General features: G+C 46.0%; 1 protein-coding gene across 1 annotated transcript in view; it reads left to right on the forward strand.

Moving 5' to 3' along the window:
• Nucleotides 1-25,002, forward strand: part of LOC8053421 (structural maintenance of chromosomes protein 3-like) — a 33,287-nt gene extending 8,285 nt beyond the window's left edge. The window contains exons 8-17 of the mRNA XM_042289687.1: nucleotides 3,221-3,295; nucleotides 3,362-3,476; nucleotides 4,433-4,590; nucleotides 7,558-7,641; nucleotides 10,062-10,205; nucleotides 13,495-13,665; nucleotides 16,086-16,151; nucleotides 18,855-19,029; nucleotides 22,435-22,538; nucleotides 24,200-25,002. Coding sequence (XP_042145621.1) covers nucleotides 3,221-3,295; nucleotides 3,362-3,476; nucleotides 4,433-4,590; nucleotides 7,558-7,641; nucleotides 10,062-10,205; nucleotides 13,495-13,665; nucleotides 16,086-16,151; nucleotides 18,855-19,029; nucleotides 22,435-22,538; nucleotides 24,200-24,280 — 1,173 coding nt within the window. The 3' untranslated portion in view covers nucleotides 24,281-25,002. The remainder of the gene's footprint in view (nucleotides 1-3,220; nucleotides 3,296-3,361; nucleotides 3,477-4,432; nucleotides 4,591-7,557; nucleotides 7,642-10,061; nucleotides 10,206-13,494; nucleotides 13,666-16,085; nucleotides 16,152-18,854; nucleotides 19,030-22,434; nucleotides 22,539-24,199) is intronic.
• Nucleotides 25,003-25,407: the final 405 nt, after the last annotated feature.

Here is a 25,407-nt window from a genome sequence, read left to right on the forward strand (position 1 = left end):
GCTTAGTTTCGGCAAAAATCCATTCGCGTTGCCTTCTCACGGAGAGCGACCATGCTTTCTCACACTTGTGTGTTTGCACTCTCGGAATCTTGAAGAAACGGGAGTCTGCGAGCTTGCTCCTCTCTTTTTCCTTCTTCGACTGCGACATGGTGAAACAGCTGACCATTACGTATGCTACCATACTGGCGTTGCAAATTCCAGTGTCACGTAAACCAGAGAAAGATTTGCAGCGTAGTGCGACTGGTCCTGGTGCAGGCGTGGCTGTCCACTGAAGAGGACTCAAAAATGGCGATGTACCCAGAAGGCACCGCGCGCGACCCACACATAAGCCGCAAGAGAATGCTTGCTATACGTAAGAAAAGCTTGCCCACTATATTCCGTTGCAACCTAAGAACGAAGGGCAAGGGTAAGACGGGCCGGGGAGGAGGAAGCAGACGGAACGCTAAAGAGAGAAGGAGGTTTCCCCCTCCCTTCTCCAGCGTTTCGTCTGCTTCCTCCTCCCCGGCCCGTCTTACCCTCGCCCTTCGTTCTTAGGTTGCAACGGACTATAGTTATTTGTGGATTATTTTAGCACAGCACCTTTAAAAAAGACACTCCACTTTCCAAAATCATTTTTTTTTTTCCAAGTGCTTGAAGGGGTTGCATAAATTGCAAAATTTCTCCGAAAAAGAAGGAAAAATAAAAAATAATCAGCAACAATATTTACGCTGCAAGATCTCAGTTGAGTTGGGAGCGATTTTGAAACGGGTTCTGTTTTGAGACGTCGAAATTTTTTGTTGTTTTATTTTTAAGGAACACTAACAAGGTATTTTGTTTGCCTAGATTTTTACCGAAGTCTGCCAGACTCTAAAAGAAAAACATTTATGGCTCAAAATCTGCCTTTTTTTTGTGCGAAAATCGCCGTTTCGGAAGGTAGCGCTCGGGGCCACTCACATTTTTCTTTTTGTCAGGCACAGCGACAACAGCGTGCAAAATGTTGAAATTCTGGGCCGTTTGAGGTGCTTTATTCGTGAGTGGAACTGATACAATTAAAACATAATTTTAGTCGCAGGAAGAGAGACTTCTCATTTAAAAAGCAGAGTGAAGATATTGGATTTCCCGGACCATAGTCCGCAGACCTTACATTTTTAAAATCTTTATATCCTACGGTGTGCGAACTATCCAAAGATGCAAACTATACGAGGGTATTTTTTTCCAAATTGCTCGTTGCGAGTGCTATTTTCACTCAGTACGGTTGTTGAGATCATGTTGTTCCACCCTGGGCATTGGTCGTCAAGAGACTTGGAGCATTGTTTCGACATGGATGCCCTGCGGGTGACGTGCTGGTAGCTGCAGCCAAGAAAACAGTGTGTTTCGAGCTTGATCTTTGTTTTGATGCGTTGTTTTGACTTCTTCATATGCCACTACAAGGAGCAAGGTGCTTGGTCAAGCTGTCTTTACAACTTTTTTATTTTCTTGTTTCCTTCATTTATGTACAGTCAAACCTCGATATATCGAACACGAATATATAGAATTATTGCCTATATCGAACGCTTTCTATATCACGCGGAAAATCGCATGCTTTTTTTATTTTTCAATTCGAGCAGGGTGGGGCATAAAATAAATATAACGAAGTCCGCCACCCCAAACAGCCCGCACTCTTTTGACAGGCGGCGAGTTTTCCCGCAACACCCTCGAAGATAGCGGTGGCGCAATGGGCGTTTCTGACTGCCTACACACACGCCGAGGGCGTCATTTGAACGTAGCGTCGCACGCACACCGCTGCCTGAATAGTTCTTAGAGATCAGTGGTTCGTTGCAGCGTCAACGACGCACTGCATTTGCCGCACCGACTCCTCCCCCTCAGTATTATCGGTGGTGCTACGCTATAATCATAGTTTTGTTTTGTTGTTGGCGGTGGCTACACCACCGGAACAACGGCGGAGTTGACGGACGTGGAGATCGCAGCGGAAGTTACAGCTGAGCGGCCAAGCGAAGACGTTGCCGAGGTTGATCCCGCAAGCGCTAATGGTGCTCCGCTCCCGACTTCAACTGAGGCTGTAGCTGCTTTGGCCCTTCTATGCCGCTACTGCGGCGCAATAGAAGGCACAGGCCTATCGCTTGTTGATCGTTTAGACCATGTTGAGGACGCCTTGGTTAAACACGCCTTTGCCAACAAGAAGCAGGCTACCCTGCAGCAGTACTTTCAGCCAAAATAAATACTTTGTTTGAAGCTTCAAGTGAGTATTTACTGCACCACAGTTGGTTCATTGATTGATTTCTACAGTAGGGTATTCTTTTTTTTTTCCTTAATTTAATTCAGCCTTCAAGTGCGATATTTCCCAGCTCCCGCAAGCTGAGAGGTACGGTGGCACGCCGTAGCAGACGACATGCGGCTACTCCCGCCTCTGCGGTCGGTCGGTGCGTATGTGCCGCCTGTCGGCGCTTCGCGGAGCGCGACGGCCACGCACTTTTAACAAGTTTTTGACGCGTTTTTGATGTGATTTAATATATCGAATTCTGGCTATATTGAACTATTTCGCCATCACCGCGCAGTTCGATATATCGAGGTTCGACTGTATTAAAATGAAAAATTAAGTTTCATAATAATAATCTTGATGGCACTAGCACCCTCTCCTTGGAGTTGTAAAACCATTACAACAGTCACTTGTTGACCATTATGGTCAATAAGTGACTGTACGAGTTTCTCAAAAAGGACGGTCACCAGGGCTTTGGAATGAGGAAGAGCATTCACACTTATTCTGGTTTCTTTTACAGCGGTACAAATTATTAAAACAATAGGAACTATGGGGAAAAAATGAATGTTTGTGTTGATTTATTAGTCCGCACGGAGTCTCATTTGTTGCAAAAACGTGTTATTTTTAACGGAGTATGTCGATGAAATAAACGCCTAGCTTGAACTATATACACAGGGTGCTTACTATATAGAGAAAAAAATTTTTTTTCAACCATAATTTGCACTTTTCTGTGTACTATACACTGACAAGTGGCTCTGATGTCACGCCATTGCAATGGCACTGCCGTCGGCGCACGTGCAGGCGTTCAATCTCACGCAAATCTGGTTTCTGCACACACGCAGTGCTCCCCACCTGGCGTGGGCAAACGCGAAATTGTTTGTGAACAGCACCTCGGTCTATACACCGGGCATCTATACACCGGGCATAGCGCAGGAAATACGGTAGCCTCTTTGTTCTCACCTCACATCTTCGCCGCATTTCTAGCTTCAACAGGAATTATCCAGTCTCGAAAGCACACTCCAATGCCAGGTGATTCTCGGACAAGACAATGTGACCAAGGTAAGGTCGAACGCCACCCTCGTTTCGGTCGGAGTGTACGAAAAGTCGAACCCTCGTTCCCTGCAGGAGAAACAACTCCTCGAGGAAAAGCTGCTGGCCCTACGAAACCGGCTCGACCTCTCAGAGTCCCGACTTACCGTGCTCAAGGAATCCAAGCGTACGACGATGAACGACATCGAAGGTCAGCTTACGCATAGTTGTTATTACTGCGATCGCTGGCGGAAGTCAGTGACTATAGTGTCGTCGCGCGTCTTGTTTGCATTGTGACGGATCTTAATTGTGGGAAGAGGCTTCTGTCACTGGCTCGAATCGATGCATACGCAATATGCGATGGAAATACAATTTTTTGAGTTGGAATGGTAGCTTTTATTTGCCAATAATTCCAAAGAAAGACATTTCTAAGGGTGCATCATGCCCGCTTGTGAGCATTTATGATGAGAAAACACTGTGGCACCTTTCTTTCGGGTGGCCGTAGAACGCTTCCGGTCCGCGTAATGTTTCAAATGCGTCGGCATTTATTTTCTTAGTGCATGCAGCCGCCTTTCGTTGGGACGGTAGTGGTTTGGTTTGGATTGGATTAGACCAGACTGGATTGGATTGGTTTTGTGAGGCCGCGGTGCAGGAAAGGGTCTTCTGGCACGCTTCCAATGACGCGCCGCAGGAGAGGAGAGGAACGTGCCACCGTGGCCGTACGCGACGACATAAGACCAGGTGCAGTGACGACAACATTCGCGCGAAACCGCCGACTCCCGGTAGGAATGAGCGGCCCTTCAAAGACAATGGTACGCGGACCATATGCAGCGATCGAGAAAAGCCACGGTGGCTGCATAATGAGAAATAGCCTATTCCCGTGAGAAAGACCGGCCTTCCGTACAGTATACAGCACGTTGCAAGGTTAGAATTCTCGTCCTTCGCCGAGTCGGAACCCCTCCCCTAAATGCTAAAGCATTTCGTTGAGAATCGGTGTAGTGACAGCAACAGTCCAGTTGTACAGGCTCGAGCGAAAATGTGTGAACCCACCTCTAGACCTAAAACACGTCCTTCCTCGTAACAAGCCTAGGCTGCAGCTCATCAGAAATGTGTTTTCAAGTGGTCACAGCTCTCTGTTTATGGCGCCCATGCTCTTGCCCAATGCAGAAATCCAAAAAGACGTGACAGACGACGACGACCAACGGGAACTGGAGCGGAGCATCGAGCGCCTGTCGACGGACCAGGCCTACCTCCAGGCAGACATGGAAGCGGGGAGCCAGGAGGTCCAACAACTCGACGCACAACGGCAGGCCGTGCTCGCAGCGGTGCGGACGCGCATTTTTTGTTACCCACTGTCGATGTTAGCTAGAACAGATCGCGGAACTCCCGCGGAAAAGCGAACCTGGCCTTTCTCACAAACTCAAGGCCACCATCCATTGTTTGGCAGTATAAAAAATCTGGGCAGAACCAGAGTCGTATATAGAGGGAGTTTGGTCAGTTGGGAGGAGCGGGCAGAGCCAGGGCGTGAACAAGATGCAGATGGAAGGCGTGACATTCTCTCTTGGCCAACCAGAAGCCAAAAACAATTCCCTTAGTGGTGATAGCGAGAAACAATTTTAATAAGTGCGTAAGAGTGAAATGGAGTAACTCTTCATGGTTGAAAATATAGCGCACATGATGTTTCGACTATGATCATGCAAAAAGATGTAAAAATTGAATATGCAGCTCAAACTCTGGTTTGCTCGGTCGGAGTCTGGTCGCTTGGACGGCATTTTTCTGACCCTCGGCGTCTGGCGTACGGATCACATTAATCGTTCTATTAGAATTTGATTTTGCATGACCATAATCGAAAAATCACATGCACCATATTTTGTCGCCAAGAGTTACTCTGACTTGCTTATTAATTTTGTTTCTTGCTACCGCTGCCAGGGCATTATTTGCAGCTTCTGGCCGGCCACGTTCGAATCTGTGAAGATGCCCTGGAACACGCGCAGCCGGCTCTTGGCCTGTGGCACCTCCTCATTTGCCTCCTATACTTCCCAATGAATGACCAAGCTCTCCCAATATATGCTGCTTTCAGAATCATTTATGTTTAATTAAGCGATAAGCAGCAGGCATAATTGAAAGAGCCGCGGCTGGTCCCGTATTAATTTTTCCTCTATATTTAGCGGAGAAACTGAATTTCTGTGTAGATCACGTGACATCAGATCATGTGACGTCGTTTTCCCCGCTAAATTTAGCGAGGAAAATAAATGGCCAGGAACATAGCACCCCACATTGGCCTGAAGATCCTAAGAAAGCTAACAGCTTTAAAAAAGACTGGATTTTTTTCGAGGCACCCGGTACATAACTCTAGTCATTATGTGGGACCGGTAACATGGCGATCAAGAACTTCATTCTCTTCCCAACGAGCTAGTGCCCAGAAAATAAAATTGGGATTGCCACATGTCGAAGATTGCTAGTTCTTAGTTTTGTAAGCTGCTCCCACCGTGCAAGCTGCTCCCACCGTGCAAGCTGCTTGCCAGAGCTAAGGTCAGGGTTCGCCACGGCCTTAAAACTAGGGCCAATAAATAGGCTATGCTTTAGAGCAGGGGTCGGCAACCTTTTGCTGCCATGGGCCAAATGGTCACAAAGTGGAGGCAGAGCAGGCTGAATGAAAATCTGGTCGGGGAGGAAGAGCAGAACAAAGTGAACTGGACTGGGCAGGAGGCAATCAGCTTACGAAAATAACAGATAAAGCGCAAAGTGAAGCGTTATGCTCAGTGCTGCAGGCTATATTTTGCGTGACTCTTGAAGCTGCAGGCGCTACCTTCCTCTTTCGCATCACAGAGCCACACGGTTCTGATTCCGAAGTCCAATGATTGAGGCAAACTGAAAATCACTGAGTGTTACCATCCAATTTCCCTTTCTAATATGGACTATAAGATTTGTGCTAAACTTCTGACCAGTCGCTTGGTCAGAATCGTCATAGCGAGCCCCTAAATGCGACAAAAACTGTTGAAATTGACGATTTTGTGAACCGCGATTCCGAACGTAAAGTGTGCTAAATATGACAACAACAATTATTGATTTCCACAGGGTCACTGTGGTGCACAACAGTTGCTAATGAATAATAAACTGGTCTCCTGGTAGGTGGCTTTAGAGCCAATATGTCCAATTATGCCAGGGTTGCAACCAATAATAACTCTTCAACCATTAGTCCTGGAATTTGTGTTTGTGTGTGTGTAGGGGGGGGGGGAAGGGGGGGCTTTGTCTAGTAGCCTTGCGAGCCCCCAATCGCCGACCCCGGCTTTAGAGCAACGACGCTTGGGCCATAGTGGTGATTAAAATCATTGTCCCGAGTAATTTAAACTTTATCTACAATTTCAGAATACGGCTTCCTGTCTTGCCGAAATGTTAAAACAGTCCTCGCCAGAAAAATACAATATCGCCCAAACGTATCTAAAGCTCAGAAAGTTGCATTTTCAGATCGTAGCAAAGTGCCGACACTTTAAGCGTAGCTTTCGTGGCCCTAGCCTTGACCTTGTGGGTGTAGCCAGAGTCCTTCAATGCACGTCACAAAACTTTTCCATAACACTATGGGGGTGCTTGGTGCGCAACCACGCACGGCGTCGACAACAGGGATAAGAGCAGCCAATCTAGCCAGCACTGCTGGAAATCTGGCAACCAGGAAGTGTGTCGGAATTTCAAACCCCCTCTGAATGAGCCACCCAAAACACGTTGCATCGACAGCGTTTCTTTTTAATGCGAGCGTCTTTAGCTCTGTATGGTCAGTCAACTACACTCATCCTTACACATCTGCAACAATCTAAAAAAAAATATTTGTTCTTTTTTTTTTTTTTCATTGCCTTTTAATATCATCCTTACCATCAAAACTTAGCGCCGCGACTAGTGCCATCCAGTGAAGGCACTGTGAACCCGTGCGCACAATTGGCTGGATCTTTTTCGCTTGCAAAAATGTCTTTTTGTTGTCTTTTTGTTAGAAAAGAAGCAAAAAAAGCTATTTTGCATGTTTTCTCGTTAGAGATCAATCAGGGATGACTGGTGCTTGCATAGAGGCACCAATGACGGGCGTAATGAGATGTCAGCATACAAGAAGTTGTTTCTTGAAAACTACTCGTTGTTGCAAATTTGGTGTGGCTCATTGAGGATGGAGTTGCCAAAGAAAAGTGCTCACAGCGGAACTTTTCGACCCTGTACTGAACTTTGGCCGAAGTTTTGTTTACAGTAGCGTATTGAAGGACTCTGGTGTAGCCTTCCCTCGTGTTAAGTCGACTCACCTGTCGTTTCAGCTGGATGCGTCCAAAAAGAAAGTGTCCATGTTTGGCAGCGTGTCAGCCAAACTAGAGGAATACCGAGGCATGGAACGTCAAGCGGTAAGACATTTTAACTTGATGCGTGGGGCCAAAAAAAGACATAGACGGGTAACTTCATCTCGGATCATGTCAGAAGAAAAGATCAGGTCATCAGACAAGTTTTGACATACAGTAGGCTTGCAATAATTCAAATTCAACTATTTCATACTACTTTTGGTTAATTCAAAGACATTTTAAGATTTTGGTTGTCCCGCTATGTTTTTCATGTATTCATAAGCTGCTTAATTCAAACGGTGTTTTTGTGTAATCAATGCTTTTTGTTCTTGCGACCCCATTGACTGCGCTTCTTTCCGAGCACCGGTGCACTGCAAAGAGGCAAGACACGCGTAGCTTGCTTTCGTGGGTGTTGCTTCTTCGCTATGCACTGGTGCTCAATGAGAAGCGCACTCAGCGGGGTCGCAGGAACAAAAAGTGTTCATCAGCTATAAAAACGGCACCACGCGGAAATTTTCGTAGCAATTACTTGAGCGGATGCTGTGACATGGCGGCATTGCATGGGTCCACATGACAGTGTCTGCGCAAGTTGCTCTGGAAACTGCCACGTGGTGCCCATTTCATTAGACAACTTCTTGGCTTGACAAACAAACTTTTTTTTTTGTTGTCATGTGCTGTTTAAGCAGTCCACGATAAATAACATTTTTGAGAGATAAGTAGACTTATGTCATGTATTTCACATATATTTCATGTGTGGCTCCCTGCTTATGATCAGTAGGCCTATGTAGAGGAAGTCATAAAATGTCTGCTTTGTATGTGTAGCCATTCATATGGCAAAGCAGAATTTTATCTTGCATCATATTTAGGTGAACTTCTGGTAATTCAAACTTCCGATAATTCAAAACAAATTTGCGGCTTCCTAGAGTTTGAATTAGAGCCTACTGTACAAGGGTTGTCCCAAAGGAGATCGGAAGATATATTTACAAAATCATGTATTCATTTTTGCACGCTCAAATTTCAGTCTCCTTCAAAGTACTCTCGTACTGATGCAACGCACCTGTCGAGGCATTTCTTCCAATGATTACCATATCCTTTAAACTCATTGATCTTGATGCCTTTCAGTGCTTCGGACACTTTTTGTTTTGCCTCTTCCACATTGACGAACCGTTTCCCTTTGAAAACTTTTTTAATCTTTGCAAACAAAAGAAAAATGTCACATGGGGCGAGGTCGGGTGTAGAGGGAGGGTAGGGCACGGTAATCATGTCGTTTTTGTTCAAAAACTGCCGAACACTTTATGCGGTGTGGGCAGGCGCATTGTCACGGTGAAGGAACCAGTCTCGAAACAACTCTGGTTGTTATGCTGCCTTCGCTGTGCTGAGTGTTCAGCAATTATTTTACTAAATACAGCATGGCCCCTGCCCTACCTAAATCAGCGAATTTCAGAAAGACTTGGAGCATGTAGGAAGCGAGTGGTAACTTTGTTGGAACACCAAATTTACCACTCGCGCAACAGGCGCAAGGTTGCAGGTGTAAAAACATGCTGGTGCAATATTTCTGTTTCTTATCATCTGCATTTTTGTACCCCCAGCTTTGCACCCGCTGCTCAAGTTAAAACTGCAACACCCTATGCCGTGCTTCCTACGCTCTCCAGATATTTCTCAAATTTACTGATTTGGTGGTTTTAGAAGATGATGCTTGGCAAGTTTCTAGTTGGAATCTATTGTTTATTTACATTAAAGGGAAACTGAAGCGGTTCTCTATTTGAGAAAAAACATTTCAATGGCTTTCATTCTACCTCCAGGATCAGGAATATCAAGATTATTTTTCAATTTGGTGCACGGAGGCTTCAGAAATTAATTTTTAAAGTACCGCCGAAGCCCCTCCTTCCCGGGGCGTGACGTCACACTAGGAGCGTTCGGAATATCTGCTCTCGCGCATCTTCAGCGCCTGTCAAAGCTATGCACGCGCACTCTTGCTATTTTCAGAAAGGTCAGAAAGAGACGTCACGACTGGTGTCAGTGCGGGGAAATATACCTGGCAAGCTTGCCATTGCACGCGCTGAACACACGAGCGACACGCGCTTGGAGGCCCGAAGATCCTAGTATGACGTCACGACTGGTCGAATGTTTTTTCGCTTTTTCTCGCTTTTAGTTGCATCTTCGGGGAAAACAAAAGTGATATTCAGATTCACGGGATAAAAATACGCCAGAATTCACCTCTAACTCGTTTTTTTCAAGAAGTGTTTCAGCTTCCCTTTAACTAAAAAGTTCATTAACAAATTTTAGCTGATTTAACGATTTACGGTGACGATTAGCCTCTAACTTGTGTTCTCCTGGCCATGCAGCTCGCCTGGACAGGCTGCGGTGTGCAGCTTTTGCAGCTTTCTTAAAATAGATCTGTAGAACCTAAGAAAGGAACGCCCCATATGGCGTGTGCTCTGCCATTTGTTGCTGCTCGCTTACTGCAGTTGTCTCTGCCCTCTCAGTTGCACAGACTACTCTCAGTAGTACAGGAGGAGCTGAAGGCCATGGAACCACCCAACCTCGCTGCCATTGGGCTCTTCGAGGAGATGCTCAACAGGCGCAAAACCCTCCAAGCGCAGGTCAAGGACACTGACCAGGGCCGGCAAGTAAGTGTTTCTTTGGACTCGGGTGGCGTTATAATTTCATGCTTTTTTTTTATAATAAATGCACCACCTACGGGCACGTCTAGTAAATCCTAGCACGATAGTCTTTGGGTGCCACGGCTAAGTATACTCAGGTGAGCTCCCATGCGGCTTCGGTGTCTGTTTTGCTCTCTTCCGCTTCCACCTGGGCTGTGCTTCTATTTATGTATGTAATGTCATGTACGATCAAGCAACGCAAATGGTGTTTCATCTTTTGGTGTCACTTTTTGAGGGCATTCAAAGATGTTTGTTTGTGGGACTCTCACTTCGGTACGCTTCTTCGATGTTGCAGAGTGGCCAATCTATGTATTTCAGCCTCTCGAATCACGGTGAACACCGAGATCTAAAAGTTACCGATTAACTCTGTACTTGACGACCGTGAAAACAAAAAAAATTACACTTTCGAATTTGAAAAAAAAAAAAAAAAAAAAAGTCAGAGTAAGGCTGCTTGAAAAAGCAATCTCGGAGTGTGAGGTCAAGGTGCCATTGCATAGCACCGTGTCTCAATAGGTGCACTACTTGGAAAATTGCTCTACCAAAAAATGCCGATCAAGTGCCCACTCAAAATTGGGAGATATTCATGAAAAAAATGCAGCGGGATGCAGCGGGAGCTCACGGTCGGGTAGACCCTTGCTTGGTCCAACGAAAAAAGTGCCCTGCAACACTCAAATGGCAGTTTTCGCGTCGGTGACACTTGATGCAAGAAGTGACGTTATCATATTTAGGCCTAACCACTTTCACAATTTCACCGTCTGAAAATAAACCACGGGCCACAGCATGCTTGTTGACATCGGCACTACAGTCGAGCCTTGTTAAATCACACCCTGATATTTCGAATTAGCTTTTATATCGAACAGTCCAAACATCCTCTTGAAAATCACACTTAATAGTATAGGAGCGTTATTTTTCTATATCAAACTTCCATGGCGGGGACACTCAATATAGCGAACAAAGCACAGCTTCTCCCACGGTCGGATTGCGCCAGCGGCGAGCACACAGCTCTCGCTGCGTTGCAGGGCAGCAAAAGAGCAGTTGTAAAAAAAGAAAGGGAACCACGAAAAAAAAAGAAAAAGAAGGAATGAAAGCCATTTTACAACACCCTGTAACACCGAATTAGAGCGCAGATCTTGAGGAGGAGGAGGGAAGGGTAGTGAGGGGAGGATATACCCCTCTTCCTCACCTTCTCATCCTGCCTGCTACTCCTTCCTCCGAGCAGTGTCGGCGTAACCGTGAGGTCACGTGACCCTCATAACGTCACGGGGTCATGTGACGTCACGGGGGTCAGATGACGTCACCGGGGTCACGTGATCTCACGGTTACACCAAAGATGACGACGACAGCGACGGCACTCAAGCTTGAAACGAGCGCCTAAGAGCTGCGCTCTCAAAAAGGTGGAGGACGGCAAAAGCAGGGGGGGGAAGGGCATGCGCGCGCGTAGGGAGGGCAGGGAGTGCTCGCTGTTGGAACGGTAGCATGCACTTTTTCCCCGAACACTGCTGTCACGGCGCAACTCCTCAGCCCAGAAATAAAATAAAAAAAAAAAAGATCTTCGTCATGTCGAGCGTGTTGACAACAACGGTTGAGCAATTTCACTTTGAACGTCTTATCTTTGTTTACCTTTTTCCTTCCCCGTTATTGCTTTGCCCGTTTTTTCTTTTTTTTTTTTGCCTCCCTTTTTTTGCTGCCTGAATTTAGTGAGCTTCCTTTTTTGTTGCTTGCTTAACATTATTCTATGGATCGAGAACTTCTTTTATTACGCAGCTCGCTTTTTCTGTTTTTTTCATTTTTTTTAATTATTTTCGTGTTTTGTCGCTGGTGCTGCGTGGAGGTCGCGGCCAGGCGCCCCCGTAAACGATCGCAAACACCATTGCGTAAACGCAGCGGTGTTTGCAATCTTCACCAGCTAAGCTCTATTGCATTTAGCGGCTGTTAGAGGCTCTATTTGGTAAGGTTCTGTTTGTCACGGCCTTCGGTATTAGCAGAGACGCGCGGAAATTTCTACTGGAGCTTAAGTTAATATATTTTTGTACATCAAATTATCGATATATCGAACTATTTTACGATCCCCTTTGAATTCAATATATCCAGGTTTGACTGGATACTTGATGGACAAAACGTGTCAAAGGGCTGGGCAATTCCTCTAACACAATTTTGTCGGTTGTGTGCGCTGCGCAGTTATGCTGTCGTTCTCTTTCGCAACTTCCCACTTCCAGCCGTAACTCGAGCGCGCATGCTGCCACGCTTGGTTTGGCTTGGCTTGGCTCGGCTGCTTGGCAGCTTGATTGATTTGGTGGGTGCGTTCGTTATGTGCGTCAATACAGTAAATAGTTTATCTAGAAAAACTAAAAAGTGATTGATTACGTACCATCCAGTCTTCGTCACTATAAAGCCACTTCACCCATGCTATTCCTGTGCTGTCCTCCGGTGCAGGGTATGAGGGCCACCCATGGTGATTGGGTGCTCGATGTGTCTTTCGGGTATTTTAGAACATACTTAGAATAGGGGAGTGGGCGCTCAATATGTCCTTTGATGATTTCTAAGGTGTTTCAAAAGTGGGGGGTGTGCACTTATTGTGATCTTCGGTGCATGGCTCGCTATTTACGGCAGCTTGGAGGCATGCAGACCTTTTGCTTATAGAATCATGCGTCTTTGATAAATAAATATTTTCAGAAAGCCTCGCTACGGCATTATCAAGAGATCAAAATTTACGTTTGGCAGGCGGGGGAAAAAACCAGGTACTAAGAAATTGATTTACAAGGTCCCTCCAAAGAGCTGGCGTGTCTTCGGATCGACGCTAACAAACTAGTCTCAACAACTGTTCCACACTCCAATTTTGTGAGTGTTAATTTTTGGAGAAAAAAATGCAGAACAACAGGAGTTTGGTATTTCTTATGCTCACTTATCATACCCCACAGAGATTTCGATATGCTGGATCTGCTTTAGATCGTGTCATCATCTTTCAAGGATTTGTACTGTGGGCGGCCATGTTTCCTCCTGCGCATAAAAAACAAAATTTTTTTTCATTTTTTTTTACGAAATTTTAGTATGCTTAATGCACCACCTAGGACACCTTTGTAAAAAGTTTTGTCGCACTTGGATTATTGGTTTATATTTGTAGAAATTAATTTATGCCCAAACCACGTTCGGAAACGCCCCATAGTTAGCCGACCTATTTGTTATCCCATCCTGCATACCGCTCCTCGCGGACGGAAACGTTTCAGGTGCTCGCTGCTTTCCCACGGCCTTTTTTCAGAGACTGGACGACCTGACCAGTTCGGAGCAAAGCAAGTACGGCGAGAGCATCGAGGTGACGCTGAAGCAGGTGTCCCTCTACTTCTCCGACATCTTCCGCAAGTTCGTGCCCCGCGGAAGCGCCGTCATGATCTTCACGAAGGACGACGAGCCCGGCGACAGCCCCCCCACGGTACCGCATCCATTTCTAAAGGCATTGAGCACAATCTGGAAGCCGGGCCTTTGAAAGGCACTCCCCGACGTTTTCACTTCGTTGGCGACTATGGTTGATGTGTTCGAATCCCGGCTGCAGTGCCGACAGTTTCATAAGCTCGTTGTGTTTTGCGTCATTAAATATGTATTAACATTTTGCAAACGCATCTTCCTTTCTTTTTTTCTGTGGTGCCATGGCTCTCCTAAGCCAATAAAAATTCTTCTTTATCCTCCTCCTCCTCCTCCTCCTCCTCCCCCTCATCATCATCATCATCATCATCATCAAGATGAAGAAGAAGCAGCTACTACCACCTAAATATTTCATCTTGGTACTGTATTCGTTGCTGGGTGATGTTGGCCTACTACCATTGTGTGAATTTATGTCTGCTATTGATAGCTATTGATAACATTTTGTTTTCATTACTGTTTTTTTTTATTTTTTTTTATTCTCGTATATTGATTTATTTTGTTCTTTTTTGCACTATTCTTTCCCCCACTTCTGCATAGCCGCGGCAGGGCAACGGAGCTTAAAAATAAAATAAATGATTGAATAGAAACCTTGCGGAGGCGGGCGCGTCGAAATATCCCCGGGTGGTCAAAATTCATTCTTGGCCCTTTGCCGGGCTCTGCCCTATGCCCTTCGTTGGTTCAGTACATCAAACACCCAAATATTGTTTTGTTCTTTTAAATGGTATCTTTTCCATTTTTTACGGTTGCTGACAGGACGACAACAACAAGAAAGGTGTTTCAGTCGTCCCGGGACATCCGAAAGAGACAACCTGCCGTTCTCGCCCTGCCAGCGGCTATAGTGGTTTGCATTCAAACTGCCGGCTTCAGGAATCGGAAGGATTGGAATGGGGCTCGAGGGGGAGGAACTTAAGAACGGCAACCCGACTCTCTTGCTAGGCGATATAGCGCCGTGCACAAGCCCCAGAGGGAACGCTTCTCTGTACTTCTAGAAGATTCGTGTTTACTAATACACCGAGCGTAGTAAGCAAAGAGGCTAGAACAACCTTGCCGACTCGGTCGATTGCCCTAGCTCTCGAACATTCTAGGCCGAACATTCGAGAGAGGGAGGGTAATTGAAAAAAAGAACCGCGTGGCCTTGCCGACGCGCTCGGAGACTCTCGCACTAGCCAGCTTGTCGCGCCGACGCCTGGCCGCACGCCGCTGCCGCCGTAGATGCTCGCTGCCACCTTTTCGATGCCCGTTCTTTCTATTGTTTCTGCCGCGAATTTGCCAATTAAATCGTTATTTCCAGTTTTACGCTCGTTGCTCCTTTTCGATCTGTGACAATGTGTATGTGGCCCCTTGGTGACAACGTTTTGCTCGAGACAGTGATTGCCACGTCGAGCACCCCTAGGAAATGTTTCCCTCGTGTTTTAGGCGGCGGGTCTTGCTACCTTGCTGCTTTGTTTAGAATTTCTGTATATTCCCCGTTTAAAGGGCATGGCTTCCTATGTCGACGCTTCTTGCTTGGTGACTCGTTCTTCTGCATTGTTATCGGCTAATGTCGCACGCTAATTGGCGGCGGATCCCAATCATGGGATGCTCGATGCTTCTCACACCCGTATTTCTTAAGCTGTACAATGGACATAGAATTATATGGGATGGCAATACACATTTTATGACGCAAGTTTGACTTTAATGCTTGCGTAGGGCTCTTCCTTTTCTTTTCAGGTGTAAATGATTTCATATCTCGTTTCCCCTAAAGTCACTGGAGCTGGGGAAAGTAGCGCCATTGCTTTCCCACCTGCTAGCCTAACACAAACAAATACCAACATTGAGAATACAAAACCTCTCAAGGTGATTGGCTCATCGCTGTCGGTTACCATAGTGATCGCCATTTTGGGCCCTTTCGAAGCTTCGAAAGGGTCGTCAAAACGAGTTGCACCAAGATAGCTATGAAGCATCATCGTACTGACAACGTTCCTCGGCCAATATGAGCATCTTTGGCAATGTGCATGCAATAGACTTATCACTGATGCTTATTTCCCCAGATCTCTTACAATTATGTTGCTCTTCTTGCATGTTTCAAGGCAGTAAAATTATTTTTCAATGCCCCAAAGCACCGACGTCACATGTGATGCCGTACATCTTCGTACTGCCATCACACGCAATGTCAATGATTGGGGGCATTGAAAAATAATTTTCGATTTCGATTTGTACTCATGTTTAAAGTAAGATTTAACAATGTATGGTCCCATTTTTCGTGACAAATGACGTAGTGCTTTTTATTAATGCTTCTTAATGTGAATTCTCTTATTATCTCGACATTTTCGGATTTGAGCGGAGTTTCCCTTTAACTTTATTTTAGGTTGCGAGGGATGCTCCAATTGCTTATAGGCAAATCCTGAAAGCATTTTGTCTAACACCTGTCTTGATGTGTCTCCGTTACAGCCGGGCGGCTCTGGAGAAGGCTCTGGAGAAGGAGCTCCGATGGCCTACCGTGCCGTCCACCTGAACGTATGATACATTCCGTTCTCTTTTCATTGCCGCCTGAAGCACACTTGAAAATGCCAAAAAAACTCTGCCCCTCCTTTTTTGCGTTTTTAGTATGAAAAAAACAGTTTCTGGAGAGGACCGCCACTTAGCTTGTGTGCAGCAGATGCACCCGTCTGCTTTACCCCGTTCACCTTTGAGTTGGCAGGGCAGCAATGGCGACAAGCATGAGCTAGCTCGTGCGTTTGCTTTGAAATGTGCCTTTCTAGCACGAGCGCTTTTTCCGCAAAATAAGTTTTCAAAGCCGCAATCTCGCACCTGTAGCCTTCGCTGCGCCGTCATCTTGAAGGGGCGCTGACACCCGAAGGCTTTTTTTTTCTTTTTGTTTATGACGATGCAAGTTGTAGTCATAGACCTGCGAAAAAATATCGCAACGTGAAAAACAGTTTCCCTACGTGCGCAGGAACCTTTTTATCTTTGGTGCCCTTCTCTCCTGGTTCTCACCTCCTCGCTTCTTTTTATTTTTGACATATTCGATTATGAAATTTAGAAGCTTTGTAAGAGACATTTCTATAATATTTAATAACAGCATTCGTAAAACATTTTTTTTAACGCAATTGCAAACGTGCTGCAGCCCTTCTTTTTGAGATACTACCGAACATCAGAGTCCGGAGTGATGTCGCCTCCTGGCTTTTTATTCTCCCTCGGAAAACGTGGCGGCGCTCGACACATGTAGCACTGAGGATGATCAGTGAGTCAGGGAATCGGACGAAGTTCTCTTTTTTAGGTAGGTGCTCGACGACCTCTCAGACTTCGGAAAGGAAATCGTCAAATGATGAAAACAACTGGGTTTGGTGTCTGTGTACCATAGTTTCGGTTGTGGCTTTGCCGGGGCAGCCTTACATGCAGAACCGGCGCTACGTGGTCCCTCACGTCCCTCACAAAAGTCCACTGTGCGTTCTCTTCAACCTCACACCGTTTAAAAAAATTTTATATCCCTGAAAGGGCCTTGAAAGAACTTTGAACTCAAAAGTTAAGCATCGTCTGCTTACAGCGATAGGCGGCGCACATGGAGGAGAGCGGCCAATTGCGGTATGCGGGCGAACACGACACTTCGGCACTTCAGGACGGTTTGGAGACGTGAGAGAAACTCAAGTTGTAGTGCGGCTCAATCTTTGACATCACTGCATCAGCGCAGGTTGCGCAGTACTCAAATTCAGCTTTCGAAAATTGTTTTTTTACTTCAGAACTTCTGAGTTCCCAAGTTTCGAAGTTTAAGGGTAATGTCCAGGCATCATTTTCAATCATTTCGGATAATAAAAAAAATATTACTTTGACCTGTCCTCGCCACTTAAAGGTGAATGGAGTATATGGCAGTTCTATTCTAACTTGCGACAGTGTCTCACGCGCAGCTAACCTAAGCCACCTCAAGTTGCGAGGTTTTCAAGGATACGTGCTGCGATATTGCTCCCAAATGGGCCTAAATATTTAACCGGCCATTTTAAAAATATCAAGTCCGGTTTTCAGATTTGCACTTACGCAGTCGACCGTGTTGATTGAAACTGAAATCACGTGGCGTCGCCTGACATCTCGGTGTCATGTGCCGTCGAAGCCTTGGGTAACACCCCGACATCGGGGGGTTACCCGTATGGTTCCTATGAGGTCATAGACCAGGGGTCTCAAACTCGTGGCCCGCAGTCAACCGGCTGTGAGCATTCCATTCCCATGTCTTGAGCACTGTGAATGGCGTGCGCCATAATGATCTTACGTCGTCAATACATATCCACTCGAAACGTAGCTCCGCTCTTATGACGTATTCACATAGTTTATACTCTACTGTTCTCATTTGTCTCACGTTTCATTTTAATCTTTGCTTCTCAACTTTATGTCACATTAATCACCCGTACGACAGTTCTTCTGCTAGGCTACGAGCTCTTCGCTCAAGGAAGCACCTCGGCTGCGCGAGCTCTCGCTCGGGAGGGATAACTGTAAAAGATAAAGCTATGAGCCTTTGCCTTCGGAGGATGTTTCCATTAAAATACGAGTATTTTTTCAGACTGCCACTGTAAAAATCGCCTGGAAAGCAAGGACTGTCGTTGGAAGAGATATTTTTGTATAGACACATTGAGTTAGATTAATTTCGGAGTTAGTCTGGCAACGGGAACGACAGCGTGCTTACTCTTTTGTTCTGCTAAAAGATGCCAGCACATTGGCGAGATGGTGCCACTTTAATTCTTGTTGTCAGATCAGGTAAGGCACAAAACGAATAATATCTAAAGACATCACTGGCAAAAGTGAGAGTTAACAAATAGCTTAAAGCATGAGGTTTCTTCTGTACGAAATCTCTCGACCCCACCTTTTACCTCATCTTACGTCAGCCTCAGCCCTTAGGGACTGCACTCTCTGGCCCCCATACTCAAATGAGTTTGAGACCCCTGCCATAGAACAACATGCCGTTCACAAACAAACAATCCCGCCCACACCGGGCGTGGGCATTGCACGCACAGAAACCAGATTCAGATGACAAGCAGTGTATGCGCTTGCCGACTCCAGCATCACAACGTCCATTGGTGTACATTTGCGATATAATCCCTCGACCCGCACTTCAGTCGAGCGTTAGGTGTCCCTTTTCCTCTCGAAACTCAACTTTATAAAACATTCTGCGTTAAAAAAAAGAACATCTCGTATATTGAATTATATTCATATTGATCCGGCACGGCATTGCAGGCGAGGTTCTGCAGCCGCGGTCCCCTGCAGGACCTGCGTAGCCTCTCGGGGGGCCAGAAGTCGGTGGTGGCCCTCTCCTTCATCTTGGCCCTGCAGAAGGCGGACCCGGCACCCTTCTACCTCTTCGACGAAGTCGACAGCCATCTAGACCGGGAGCAGAGGGAGGCACTCGCACGTGAGCACCCGAGCGTGGTGGCGTTGTGGTGGCAGGTCACTCGTTCATGATGCCGCTCAGTGGCGCTCGCACAAGGGTCCCGGTTCCCTTGTGCAGGTGCGGTGGGAAAGCACTGCTGTTCCGCAGCTATAAAAATTCGCCCTCACAGTGCAGACAGTTGGTATTTTACTCAAAGATGCAATTACTTATTCACGCTAATCTATGAATGTTTTGGAGATTGGTGCGAATATAAGTTGTAAAATAAAAATAAAAGTATGCAGGGGCATCTGGCAGAGTAAATGTTGCTGGTTAGCCGATCACGGAACAATTTCTTGCGAGTTGGATGACCTCTTCATTGACGACGTGGGTGACATAACGCACAATGAATTGTTCTTCGAAGTGGAGTTTGCAAATCGCTGTCCGGGGCTGAACTGCTTTGTTCCCTCATTGAAGCTCGATCTTCGATTTCCGAAGAAGGTCAGGATCTTTGGGCACAGAAAGTAATGACTCTTTCAGTGCTTGCCTCGTGCACTTGTAGCCTGTCTTGCAGAGGGGTGCAGAGTAGGTGGTATCCTTCTTGATCTTCATTTATAAATGAGAAAGCATCGCCCATTGTAGCCGAGAAGTACCTAGAGACTCTTCACATTTTCGTGAATAGAAACGAGCTATCTGCGCATACGTGGGAACAAAGCAGCAGCCCAAGAAAAAGAAGCAGAACACAATCACACATGGTTTATTTCGAATCATGCTCTAGGACGCCCCACGCACAATACGCGCTGTGGAAGCTGCAAGTGCGAGACAATCGTTTCGAACAGCGTTTGCATTGTACGAATGCAGGTGCATGGCAGGTCTTACACGCATAGTTTTGGCTTCGCCACTGGACGTGCAATGCCGCTTTGAACGAGAAGGCACCGGTATGCTGGCCGCTGCGCCACTTTTGTCTTTGCAAAGCAGCGGCCCCAGGCGAAAATCGGTCCACTTCCATCTGGATTATGGAACTGGAAATGAGGCGGTCCAGCTGGATTCCAGCTGGGTTCAGCTGGATTCCAGCTGGGTCCAGCTGGGTCCAGCTGGGTCCAGCTGGAATCCAGCTGGACCGCCTTATTTCCAGTTCCATAATCCAGCTGGAAGTGGACTGATTTTCGCCTGGGGCACAAGGCTCATTCGTCATGAAGCGGTGGCACATGGAACTACCCAAGAATGCAGAGTGCTCGGTACACGTACCCCTATAGCCACCAAAGTGGCGTCGGCGTGAGAGCCTCGAGACCAGTTCGCGCACATGCATTTGAGTGCACTGGACTGTTTTGGAACCGCGTGCAACCGCTTACAACGAGAGACCATGCTGGTGCCATCTGTCGGGTGGCCCCGGAACACATCAGATCTGCATTTAGCCATAGCAGGTGACAGATATCAGGGCTACCCTATAGAGGGCGCCAGGGTGTGCTCTCATCGTAAGATGTCATGAGCCGTTGCAGTACACTCGCTCACGCTCGGATGGGAACGCGTGGACCGACCTTAAAGGGGTAGGGAAACGAAATTTCAGCGCTCATTTTTTAGCTTTAATGTATTGCATGTTGCACCCTAACCTCAAAAACCCAGTCTTCCGTTGAAAAGCACAAGAAAACTAATTTTAGAGCTAAACAAACAATCTTTCAATGTGTACCTGGTCGATGCATGCGGAGCCTATTTGGGAGGTAGTCTAGCAACGTTGTGGAATCTGCTACGTAGTCGTGACGTAGCAGATTCCCTCGGAGCAGCGCCGCCTTTTGGAATTTCAACACTTTTCTTTTCCTCTTTAACTCACAAATCGCGCATTGTACCAATTGGTCCAAGAAGACGAAGGACTCCCCTCTTTCTCGAACCCTCGTTCGTGCAACCGGATACAGCCATTCTCCCCCTAGAAGATTAGCCCGTCCCTCAAAACTTGAACAAAAGTTGCTTTCCCCACCCCGTTCAGCCCTAAGCTGACAGTGTTGTGGAAGCCACGTGCTCCTTGGGCCAGCCACTCGCTCATCACCCCACGGGTACTTCGAACGGCTCGGTTGTAACGCGCTGACGCTATTGACACCAGCACAACGCTGACAAAGCCACCAAGGTCAAAGCTCATAACCACCCTGCCTTGCTACTCCACGAACGCGGGAAATCTTTTCTTTCTCTTTTTGTTTGTGCCGGACATCCCACGACGCATCGCGCTCTCCGCTCGCTTCTCTTCGAGCGCTTGCTCGAGTGCACCGTTGGGAACGAAAAATAGAGCCAGTCGTTCAAAATACAAACATGCGATTTTCATTTACGGTTATTATCCGTCATGCTTGACTCATTTCCGAACGAAATTTGAATATTTCAAGTTTTGTTTCCATACCCCTTTAAGGAAAGCTCTGGCTTCAATTTGAACGTTTTCAACTAAACATATTTACCGAAAGAGCACAAGGAACTGAGCCTAAAGCAACAAATAAATTTCCCAAAAGTGTTTTACAAAATTTTTAGTTGTATAGAAATGAGATATAACTGAAACCGAAACTAACCTGCGACTTTACCAGTCTGCCATCTTGTGGTGACGTCAGATGTTGTATGAACGTCGGCACGTGGGCAGCTTGAGCAGCTGTTTCACCTAGCGTCAGAAGCAGCCAGAAGGCCGTCGCAGTCGTCTGTGGGAAACAACGGACTATGACTCGTCGAGCAACGACCAGGAAATCTTTTGAGATTTCCGGCGCGAGGTTTCAGACGGTTCACCGTTCACATTCGATCTGCTGGCATCGCTTCCGAGAGGCTGCATTTGCGATCCGCCAACAAGCAGACCCAGCAGCCGCTTCGAAGCAGAATGGCATGGGTGGTTTAATTTGCTAGCAGGATATGAACTGCTTTCTAGCACGACACTCGAAAGCTAGGAGCCAGCGTTCGTGTCGGACTGCTCGGACTCACTTCCGTTGTATGGACTTTTCTGTTGGAAACCAATAAGATGTCACTCTGCCACACGTCTTCCCAGTGTTATTGCACCCCACAGCCCATCCCCAATTCCCTCCACACGCTCTCGCATTCGACAAACAGCCTAAACCAGACGCAATTTGCAAAACCACAGACGCTCACTATCGCTACAACGCAGCCGCGGAGCAGGGAGCGTCGTCTACCCTCGAGTGCCCCTGCTCGTTGTTGCCAGTAGAGTGGCAGCGAGGGATTCAGAGGTGTAAACTTCAAAATTCATTTACTCAAAAGAAAACAAATATCTTGATCAAATATTTCGTAGACATACTCACAGGTGGATATTTAGTAAACATTGAAAATTTTATAAAAATTAATGACCATCAATATTTTGCTGGAGCTCACTTATAGTGGTGTCGTGCAGTGTATGCGACGAGCGTATAAATCTTCTGGAGCTTTGAATTCCCTGGTTCGGCTTAAGGATGCTTTGCCTTTCCTTCGGTCACGCAGAGGTGCTGGAGGAGTTGAGCGACAGCAGCCAGTTCATCTGCTCTACCTTCAGTCCCGAGCTGGCACAGAAGGGAACCGTGTTTTACGTCACTCACAAGCAGGGGGTGAGTTGCCCAACTTTGGTCGTTTGGCGCAGTGTGCACGACGGACCGATGCCGCCGATTGCCGGGCCCGTGGACCTTTCCGGAAAGTCACTCGAGACCTTTCGTCGGCCCCATATTGTATTGCATGACTCTGGGAGTTGTGGAGCCGTTTTGACGTAAGCTCGGGACATCCTGGAAGCGGCGCATTTCCTTCCCCCTTATCACTGCAAGTTTGAAACGCAAAGAAAACGGAGCGAATTTATCACGAAACCAATGCTTACTTTGTTTTTTCAATGTTCTCCTGCTTCTTTGCACTATGAAATTGCAAAATGCTGAGCGAACATGAAGCGTTCCTTCTATTTGTACTGCTCTATGCGCCACACATCGGATCGCCGCAGTGCTTCGGAATGATGAGAGGTGCAGACATTTCCGGAATGGTCTATTGACTAGGGAACGATGGTGATGTGCCGTTTATATAATGTGAAGGCCCGTTCATACTCTTCCGACTTCTTAGAACCGAGTGCCTTGAAACCTCTTAAAATCTCTTATGACAAGGGCACACTAGCACCACGTATCACGTAGCGGTGGAACACTGGGTGGTCCTGTATATTTTCAATTTCTTTTGTGTATCATTCTTTGGTTCTTGGCTCGAAAAGCTTTTGTCAATGTTATAAACAAACATTTCTCATAACTGGTACTTGCATTTGACCTTGCAAATACTGCCAAACCCTCGCTCTAGTGAAATGCAGTTCCCGGATCACTGCATAGATGGCGCCAGCGTGTCATATGTTCTCCCTTTGTAAGAGATTTCGAGGCACTTGGCTCTAAGAAGTTGCAAGTGTGTGAACGGGCCTTTGGGTTATTGACTAACTAAAGGTGTTTTTTTTTTTTACACCATGTTCTACATAGACATGTTGACCGGAAAAGAGAATGAGTGTTGGTTTTGTCTCAGCGTGTGTTAGATAAAATAGTGATGCTTTGTAAAAAGTTACCGCCGAAAAAAAAAAAAAAAATTTTTGCTCATTCAGTTTGTGAAGACACTGATCACAATTAGTGTGCCTGTCGTCGTACCACTTAGCTTATGGTCAGAATAGTTGAACAAGTGTTCGTCATCTCCTACGGCAGACATAAATCGCTGCATGTTTTACAGTGACATGATTGCGTGTCAAAGATTTTGACACGAAATCATGTCACTGTAAAACATGCAGCGATTTACGCCTGCTGTAGGGTAACTTCATAAGTTTCCATATTATCAAGTTTCTAGACAACCGCATTTGAAACCCCAACATTCGGTCAATTCCCCCGAGACTTTATATCACATAAGCAACAGGGGGATGCCTACGGCAGATATTGGGACAAAGTATTTTTTAGACGCTGACAACCCGAAGTGCAAGCATGTGATACATGCTCGCACTATTGCATCTCACCAAATGTTCACCTATTACACGCCACACCAGCCGGTAATCAAGGAAAGTCGGACAATATGTATGGTCGATGTTTTGTTGCATGGCAAAATACCAAAAGCATTTAGTGTTTGTCTACTTCAAGGTACTGAAGTCGCACCACTCGTACTGCACTCCAAATTGTATCTTTTGTCGCACTACTCAGTTGCACAATCAAGTTGTGCAACCAAGATGTGCAGCCATATGTTGTGTAACCAAGTTGTCATTTCGTATTTTCAGGCCAGCCACGTGGAGTCCGTCTCTCAAGAAAGGGCGCTGAATTTACTGCAGGGCATCATCACTCGCAGGCCTGAGGACTGAACTCTCAGCCGGGGTGCAACGTTTCTTGTCATCTTTTCTAGTCATGCAAATTGCACCAAAGTTGTTTGTTTTTTTTATTAACGTACAAAATTGTTTTTTGTGCCGTTGTGACCAGTGTAACTGAGGAATCTCTGCCACTTTTGTTTTACATGACCGAAGTCCTGTGGACGAAATGTGCATCTGTTTAATCTTGGGTTTGTTCCACCCCACATATTCTAGTTTGTTTATTTTAATTTTAAATGTGGCAGCGGCACAAACTTGCCGGATGCTTTTAGTTTGCTTTTATCACAAGGCACTGCGTCTCTTTAATTTTGTTGACTGTTGTTTGAAAGTTCACAACTTTTTTTGCTCTAGGCAAAAGTTGACAAAGCTCAATTTTTATGCAGCTGATTTTTATTTGAAGATAATATATTATGAAGATTACCCCATACTGGAAGACAATGCATTTTTACATTTTCGACTAAGGTTTCTACAAAGCGACGATGGTAAATATCACCGGATGTTTTTTTGTTTTTATAAGTTATATTGTTCATGACACAAAATGTTTTTACCTTCGACTAGTCAACATTTTGACTGTTCTTATTTTGGAGCGGAAATTCTGAAGGTTGTCTTTCGACGGAGTCTTTACTTTCTCAAAGCTCTATGCCTTTTTTAAAACTCATAAAAGCAAATATCGATAAGTTTTTAAGCCAGCCTTTTCTAATAAAACATGCAAATGTTGAGTGGTGCGACTGTCTCTTTCTTTTTTTGCCTTTCTACGGACGTTTGTCCTACAATGCATGCTTGTTATGAACACCAACAGGTTCACTTTACAGCCAATGAGCTTGCGGTACGTAGGACGCTGAAGAAGGAATGTTTACGCTTCAAAGAATGATGCGTGAAGATGTGTTGAGCCACTTTCTGCATTTCTTAACCTATCAAAAACTAAAGAATCATTCTCGCTTGAAGAACCATATAGTATGGTTCCTCCTAAAGTGTCGCCATATTTTGCCCCTTTATGGGGCACCAGGAGTTGCAGTAACCTTTCAGGGCAGCAGACTGGAGGTTTGTCAAAATCAAAAATTTTAAAAGAGTAGAGCAATGTTTTGGTGTGAGAGCAATCGCTGGACCTTATCTGAGCAGAATCT

Source organism: Ixodes scapularis, unplaced genomic scaffold (assembly GCF_016920785.2).
Source record: "Ixodes scapularis isolate PalLabHiFi unplaced genomic scaffold, ASM1692078v2 PGA_scaffold13__105_contigs__length_92229423, whole genome shotgun sequence".
NCBI classification, from domain to species: Eukaryota; Metazoa; Arthropoda; class Arachnida; order Ixodida; family Ixodidae; genus Ixodes; species Ixodes scapularis.